General features: G+C 41.5%; 1 protein-coding gene across 1 annotated transcript in view; it reads right to left on the minus strand.

Moving 5' to 3' along the window:
- LOC117338089 (zinc finger protein 423-like) overlaps positions 1 to 4659 on the minus strand; it is a 71418-nt gene extending 66759 nt beyond the window's left edge. The window contains exon 1 of the mRNA XM_033899285.1: positions 3557 to 4659. Coding sequence (XP_033755176.1) covers positions 3557 to 3596 — 40 coding nt within the window. The 5' untranslated portion in view covers positions 3597 to 4659. The remainder of the gene's footprint in view (positions 1 to 3556) is intronic.
- Positions 4660 to 9653: the final 4994 nt, after the last annotated feature.

The following is a 9653-nucleotide window of genomic DNA, read 5'->3' on the forward strand; positions in this document are numbered from 1 at the left end:
GCGAGATCAACAGACTGTACTGACCACTGTACATGTGAGATTAACAGACTGAACTGACCACTGTACATGCGAGATCAACAGACTGTCATGGCCACTGTACATGTGAGATCAACAGACTGTACTGACCACTGTACATGTGATATCAACAGACTGTACTGACCACTGTTCATGCGAGATCAACAGACTGTCATGGCCACTGTACGTGTGAGATCAACAGACTGTACTGACCACTGTACATGTGAGATCAACACTGTACTGACCACTGTACATGCAAGATCAACACACTGTCATGGCCACTGTACATTCGAGTTCAACAGACTGTACTGACCACTGTACATGTACGTGAGATCAACAGACTGTACTGACCAGTCTGTACATGTGAGATCAACAGACTATAGTGACCACTGGACATGTGAGATCAACAGACTGTACTGACAACTGTACATGTGAGATCAACAGACTACTGACCACTGTACATGTAAGATCAACACTGTACTGACCACTGTACATGCAAGATCAACACACTGTCATGACCATGGCCACTGTACATTTGAGTTCAACAGACTGTACTGACCACTGTACATGTGAGAACAACACTGTACTGACCACTGTACATGTGAGAACAACACTGTACTGGCCACTGTACATTTGAGTTCAACAGACTGTACTGACCACTGTACATGTGAGATCAACACACTGTCATGGCCACTGTACATGTGAGAGCAACAGACTGTACTGACCACTGTAAATATGAGATCAACAGACTGAATTGACCACTGTACATGTGAGATCAACAGACTGTACTGACCACTGTAAATATGAGATCAACAGACAGTGTACTGACCACTGTAAATATGAGATCAACAGACAGTGTACTGGCCACTGTACATGTGAGATCAACAGACTGTACTGACCACTGTACATGTGAGATCAACAGACTGTACTGACCACTGTACATGCGAGATCAACAGATTGTACTGACCACTGTACATGTGAGATCAACAGACTGTAATGACCACTGTACGTTTGAGATCAACACTGTACTGACCACTGTAGTACATGTGAGATAAACACACTGTCATGGCCACTGTACATGCGAGATAAACACACTGTAATGACCACTTTACATGCGAGATCAACACTGTACTGACCACTGTACATGTGAGATCAACAGACTGTACTGACAACTGTACATGTGAGATCAACATACTGTACTGACAACTGTACATGTGAGATCAACACACTGTACTGACCACTGTACATGCGAGATCAACACACTGTACTGACCACTGTACATGCGAGATCAACACACTGTACTGACCACAGTACATGTGAGATCAACAGACTACTGACCACTGTACATGTGAGATCAACAGACATGTACTGACCACTCTACATGTGAGATCAAGACAAAACTGACCACTGTACATGTAAGATCAACACAATGTACTGACCACTGTAAATATGATATCAACCTACTCTTATGGCCACTGTACATTTGAGATCAACAGACTGAACTGACCACTGTACATGTGAGATCAACACACTGCACTGACCACTGTAAATATGAGATCAACAGACTGAACTGACCACTGTACATGTACATGTGAGATCAACACACTGTACTGACCACTGTAAATATGAGATCAACAGACTGTAATGACCACCGTACATGTGAGATAAACACACTGTACTGACCACTTTACATGCGAGATCAACACTGTACTGACCACTGTATATGTGAGATCAACAGACTGTAATGACCACTGTACATGTGAGATCAACACTGTACTGACCACAGTACATGTGAGATCAACAGACTGTACTGACCACTGTACATGTGAGATCAACAGACTGTACTGACCACTGTACATGTGAGATCAACACTACTGACCACTGTACATGTGAGATCAACACTGGCATGGCCACTGTACATGTGAGATCAACAGACTGTACTGACAACTGTACATGTGAGATCAACATACTGTACTGACCACTGTACGTGCGAGATCAACACACTGTACTGACCACTGTACATGTGAGATCAACAGACTGCGGTGACCACTGTACATGCGAGATCAACACACTGTACTGACCACTGTTCATGTGGGATCAACAGACTGTACTGACCACTGTACATGCGAGATCAACAGACTGTACTGACCACTCTACATGTGAGATCAACAGACATGTACTGACCACTCTACATGTGAGATCAAGACAAAACTGACCACTGTACATGTAAGATCAACACACTGTACTGACCACTGTAAATATGATATCAACCTACTCTTATGGCCACTGTACATGTGAGATCAACAGACTGTACTGACTACTTTACATGTGAGATCAACACTGTACTGACCACTGTTCATGTGGGATCAACAGACTGTACTGACCACTGTACATGCGAGATCAATACACTGTACTGACCACTGTACATGTGAGATCAACACTACTGACCACTGTACATGTGAGATCAACACTGGCATGGCCACTGTACATGTGAGATCAACAGACTGTACTGACAACTGTACATGTGAGATCAACATACTGTACTGACCACTGTACATGTGAGATCAACAGACTGTACTGACTACTTTACATGTGAGATCAACACACTGTACTGACCACTGTACATGTGAGATCAACACACTGTACTGACCACTGTACATGCGAGATCAACACACTGTACTGACCACTGTACATGTGAGATCAACACACTGTACTGACCACTGTTCATGTGAGATCAACACACTGTACTGACTACTGTACATGTGTGATCAACACACTGTACTGACCACTGTACATATGAGATCTGCAAGATCAATAGACTATACCGACCACTGTACATGTGTGGTCAACACTGTACTGACCACTGTACATGTGTGATCAACAGACTGTACTGACCACTGTACATGTGTGATCAACAGACTGTAGTCACTGTACATGTGAGACCAGACTGTGTAGTGATGACTACATATGTGAGATCAACAAACTACTAACTGTTGACCACTGTGAGGTCAATAAACTATATACTAACCACTGTGAGGTTAATAGAATGTACTGACCACTGTGAGATCAACAGACTGTACTGACTATTGACCACTGTGATAAGAGTTTAATAGAATGATCATAATGAAGAATATTTATGTTGAAATATTACCTGTTAATGTTATGTGCATACATGTACTAGTGCAACTTATGGTGTATTATGTTGTATTGTTAACATATTTTCTATGCAAATATTTAACTGTTGAACCAGGTTGGAACCTATGACATGTAATGATTTATTAGTGGGAATTATGTTGTTTTGAATTAAGAGAGCATATTCCACTTTAATTTTTTTTTAATTAAAGTTTTCATCAAAGTTCAAGAAAGTTTATGTAACACAAGCATTTAGATATCCTTGATGATTCCGGTTGTTATTAATTGGTAAATCAAATGCTTGAAAAACCACTTCATATCACTCGGGGTTAAAGCTATGAATCATTCTGAAGCACCTTGATATTTAAAATTAAACATGATATAGTTTATATAAACATGCACTACTCACGTTTACAAGAGCGAGGTCTGGCCTGCTTTCTCCTAGACATGAGGCTGGTCAATATAAACTGGACACTGACTCGCCGTGTCACACAGATGTGTCAAACCCCGGGATGTCGCACCTGGCCACGGCTGGTCCTGTTACCTGGTCCCGCCGCCCCGGGAGGTCTTGCTGTTGTGCCGCTAATCAGCCGGCGGTAGCAAATCCATATTGGGGGTAGAGAACGTGTAAATGAGAATGTCAGAGTTCACAGTCGTTACTCATTAATTAAACCTGATTAACGTGTGTCGCATGAAAGTTTAAAGCTCATGGTATTTCGTTGTTCACCTGTGTCCGCTCGGGAGACAACGTCTGATGTGTTTTATAACTGCGCCTCACACTGTACAAGTTGTGACACTTGCTGGATAATCTACATTTTATATGTGAACCTAGGCCCGGTATCCTCAAGCCGAACTGGCGGGCTGGCGGGCACACAGCGGCGTGTCGAGCAAACCCACTTCCCTGGGCCTCCCTCGACTCTCGGCACTACAGCGAACCAGTCGTGATAATATTTCTCTGAAAGCTGAAGGCACAGCATGTGGGATTCGGCTACGTCACGGAAATGAATATTGAATTGCTTTGTAACAAAGCTATCCCCAGGGGACCCCTCCCATGGGACCCAACCTTTGCTTAAAAAACCTCTTGCCCAAAATCTTGGAATGATGTGTGCCTTTGGGACTGTGACAGTCTATGCTATCGCGAGACAAAGCAATATCTGCAGGTATTTTTAGCTGCAAAATCAGGGTGTGTTTCCCGATAACACATCTGTATAAATCGACTTCCTGTGGGAGTTGTTCCATGCTGATCGTCGATGAACAGTTCCCAGTGGGGTTCCTATTCAATCATTCGCCGGCATGCAGCACCTTTCATTTGTAAACAGTCTGTCGGACATGCGCATAGATTCAAAACAAGGGACGCCACTCTAACAACGGGTGCTTACCGTACTTGCTCTGATAAACTAAAATAATATCGAGCACATTATAAAAGATAGCATGGCTATTCAAATCAACACGACCTCCACTCTTAGTCTAGTTTGCTATGACTTATAAATTAGTGTGAAAAATACATTCTATTCAATACAAGCTGCCTTTTAGTTATTTATTTTTGTGCAGATTCTACATCATGTTTTAGGTTTGAGTAATTTAATATGTACAGTAGACTCTATATCTACTGTACAATTTAAAAATCATGTACGTATCTCGTATGGATTAAAACAAAAGTGAATTAGTTCACAATGTCTTTAAATCCATACATTCACAGTGAGTCTTAAAGATAACTACAATACGAAGGTATGTTAAACAACCGTCAGAAAATAATGTAAAAGATTACATTAAACAGACTGTGGACGTCCTTTGATTTGCGAGGATGCGCTGGAACTATCTTCGAACTCGGACACATTGGTGTACTGACCACAATAAGTAATAAAGTGTTTTTAAACAATAACCTGACAAAATTACATCTTCTTATTTAAATGCTGAGATGATTAACTACATTTGCAAACAAACAAAAAATCAAAAAGAGATTGTTTAAATTCACAAATTGATAAACCATACACTGCACAGTGTAATCAATGGGTAGCCACCGTAAAAGTAGCACAGGTAAGTTAATCTATTTTTAGAATGTTTCTGACAAAAAATGTCAATGCTATCAATGACACACATGTTTTATTACATTTATTTATTCAGCTTGCTAATGTAGTTTATCATATGCATATCACAGCATGTAAATGAGAAAATGCAATTTTGTCCGGTTGTTGTTAAAAGCACTTTATGTCATTTCATTTCAGTTCAGTTCAGAGGATTTTTTCTCCTCCGTAATGAGCAGATGAGAGGACGCGTTGGGGTTCCAGCGCATCCTTGCATAAATCAAATACATACCAACTTAAAGGATGTTCCCAACCTGTTAAAGGTGTGAAACGATTATGCAGAACTAATCAACCTTCCGTGAAATTGTGATGTGTAAAACCCCAAACGTTTTCATATTTTTTCTTTAAATCAGAGACCTATATAGTATATAGGTCTCTGTTTAAATCAAACAAATTATCTACTGTACTAAAAAATAAGTCTTTTAGTTTTTTGTCACCACAGACAATGTTGTGGCGACAGCATCACAGTAATTTGCATAACCCAATACTGTCACCATTTGTTTGGTACATTTAAACTGTACAAATTACTTTGGGTACTGGCACGCATTGCTTTGGGTCATCTCTCTTATTACTTTGGGTCATTTCTCTTATTACTTTGGGTCATCTCTCTTATTATTTTGGGTCATCTCACGGATTACTTTGAATCATCTCTCTTATTACTTTGGGTCATCTCTCTTATTACTTTGAATCATCTCTCTTATTACTTTGGGTCATCTCTCTTATTACTTTGAATCATCTCTCTTATTACTTTGAATCATCTCTCTTATTACTTTGGGTCATCTCACGGATAACTTTGGGTCATCTCACGGATAACTTTGGGTCATCGCACGGATTACTTTGGGTCATCTCACGGATTACTTTGGGTCATCTCACGGATAACTTTGGGTCATCTCACGGATAACTTTGGGTCATCTCACGGATAACTTTGGGTCATCTCACGGATTACTTTGGGTCATCGCACGGATTACTTTGGATCATCGCTCGGATTGTTTTTTAATAATCCCACGAATTACTAAGATCGTCAAAAGAGTTAATTTAAATCAGTCTACGAATTACTTTAGATCGTCACACGCATTACTTTTGATCATCGCACAGGTTACGTTAGATCGTCACACGCATAGCTTTAGATCGTCGCACGGATTACTTTGGATCATCGCACAGATTACTTTAAATCGTCACGCGCATTACTTTGGATCATCGCACGGATTACTTTGAATCATCGCACGGATTACTTTGAATCATCGCACGGATTACTTTGAATCATCGCACGGATTACTTTGAATCATCGCACAGATTACTTTGGATCATCGCACGGATTACTTTGGATCATCGCACGGATTACTTTGGATCATCGAACGGATTACTTTGGATCGTCACGCGCATCACGGTTGGATCATCACACGGATTACTTTGGATCGTCACGCGCATTACTTTGGATCATCGCACGGATTACTTTGGATCATCGCACGGATTACTTTGGATCGCCACGCGCATTACGTTGGATCATCGCAAGGATTACTTTGGATCGTCACGCGCATTGCTTTGGATCATCGCATGGATTACTTTGGATCATCGCACGGATAACTTTGGATCATCGCACGGATTACTTTGGATCGTCACACGCATTACGTTGGATCATCGCACGGATTACTTTGGATCGTCACGCGCATTACTTTGGATCATCGTACGGATTACTTTGGATCATCGCACGGATTACTTTGGATCATCGCACGGATTACTTTGGATCATCGCACGGATTACTTTGGATCATCGCACTGATTACTTTAGTTCGTCACGCGCATTACGTTGGATCATCGCACGGATTACTTTGAATCATCGCACAGGTTACTTTAGATCATCGCACGGATTACTTTGGATCATCGCACGGATTACTTTGGATCGTCACGCGCATTACGTTGGATCATCGCACGGATTACTTTGGATCATCGCACGGATTACTTTGGATCGTCACGCGCATTACGTTGGATCATCGCACGGATTACTTTGGATCGTCACGCGCATTACTTTGGATCATCGCACGGATTACTTTGGATCATCGCACGGATTACTTTGGATCGTCACGCGCATTACGTTGAAACATCGCACGGATTACTTTGGATCGTCACGCGCATTACTTTGGATCATCGCACGGATTACTTTTGATCATCGCACGGATTACTTTGGATCATCGCACAGATTACTTTAAATCGTCACGCGCATTACTTTGGATCATCGCACGGATTACTTTGAATCATCGCACGGATTACTTTGAATCATCGCACAGATTACTTTGGATCATCGCACGGATTACTTTGGATCATCGCACGGATTACTTTGGATCATCGAACGGATTACTTTGGATCGTCACGCGCATCACGTTGGATCATCGCACGGATTACTTTGGATCGTCACGCGCATTACTTTGGATCATCGCACGGATTACTTTGGATCATCGCACGGATTACTTTGGATCGCCACGCGCATTACGTTGGATCATCGCAAGGATTACTTTGGATCGTCACGCGCATTACTTTGGATCATCGCATGGATTACTTTGGATCATCGCACGGATTACTTTGGATCATCGCACGGATTACTTTGGATCGTCACACGCATTACGTTGGATCATCGCACGGATTACTTTGGATCGTGATGCTAATTCATTTGAGTGATGCTGAAAATGCACTCTGTGACCTCCCTCCCATCTATACTCTACAGTACCTAGCAATGACAATTACAATTGTTTATTCTCATAAACATAAACAGCACAGTGCAGAGAATAACAATGATACATGGTAAAACAGGATGGACATCAGTATTGTGAATTAATTATCTCATTTACATCAATAATAAATTTACCGGTATCTCGGGGTTCCGACGCAGCCGTGTGTGACACAGGTGAAAAATTGTCGGGTACCTGGAAGGGGGATCCCGGAGTTGACAGCAGCCCTGTCAAATAAGGATTATATCCCCCCCCCCCCCCCCCCCCCCCCCCATCCCCTCATTTTACATGCCCAACTTTGACCCCGAAATTTTCTATAACCCCATTTGTGTATTACAAAGCGTTCATGTGTTATAAATCGGAATGTGTAAGACTATTTATAGAGACATAACTGAAGTACTAACCCTTATCAATAAACTCGTTTCACGGTCTCACGAGGAACGTGACATATTTATCATACAATACAGCAACGTAATTTGTTTTGTCCATTACCCAAGATGTGTAGAGGAACGAATTCCGACTTAGCAGAGATTTGTAGATATGTAGAGGAACGAACTCCGACTTAGCAGAGATTTGTAGATGTTCCGACTTAGCAGAGATTTGTAGATGTGTAGAGGAACGAACTCCGACTTAGCAGAGATTTGTAGATGTTCCGACTTAGCAGAGATTTGTAGATGTTCCGACTTAGCAGAGATTTGTAGATGTTCCGACTTAGCAGAGATTTGTAGATGTGTAGAGGAACGAACTCCGACTTAGCAGAGATTTGTAGATGTTCCGACTTAGCAGAGATTTGTAGATGTTCCGACTTAGCAGAGATTTGTAGATGTTCCGACTTAGCAGAGATTTGTAGATGATCGCCTTAGCAGAGATTTGTAGATGTTCCGACTTAGCAGAGATTTGTAGATGATCCGACTTAGCAGAGATTTGTAGATGCTCCGACTTAGCAGAGATTTGTAGATGTTCCGACTTAGCAGAGATTTGTAGATGTTCCGACTTAGCAGAGATTTGTAGATGATCCGACTTAGCAGAGATTTGTAGATGTTCCGACTTAGCAGAGATTTGTAGATGCTCCGACTTAGCAGAGATTTGTAGATGTGTAGAGGAACGAACTCCGACTTAGCAGAGATTTGTAGATGCTCCGACTTAGCAGAGATTTGTAGATGCTCCGACTTAGCAGAGATTTGTAGATGCTCCGACTTAGCAGAGATTTGTAGATGCTCCACATCGCATCAAGAACAGCACGCTTTGTGTTTAAAAGTGTTACAAATTTTCAGTTTATTTGTGACAATTGTAATTAGCTTTTTCAGAATGAGAATTATTGCCATGTGTAAGGGAGTCATTTCAGAGAGAGCTACCCGTACATTTTTTAGATTGATAAAAGACGAAATACTTATTGATATAAGCAGACTGTCGTACCAATGTCCATCTGTATCACCGGGTGATACCGGAAGTTACGAATCCGACGGGGAGTATATACAAATCCGACGGGGAGTATATACAAATCCGACGGGGAGTATCTACCCGAAGGGCGTAAGGACATGGCTGGGGTATGTTTTATAGTGATACATGGCATTTTAACATACTATCTGAAATATGATGATACCCACGGAATTCTACGCTATTTCCTTTATACATATAAGTAATTCGTTAATCTCATAAACTTGCCGTGTTGGATTGATGCTCAATATTACCCGGATGCC

Source organism: Pecten maximus, chromosome 11 (genome assembly GCF_902652985.1).
Source record: "Pecten maximus chromosome 11, xPecMax1.1, whole genome shotgun sequence".
Lineage (NCBI taxonomy): Eukaryota > Metazoa > Mollusca > Bivalvia > Pectinida > Pectinidae > Pecten > Pecten maximus.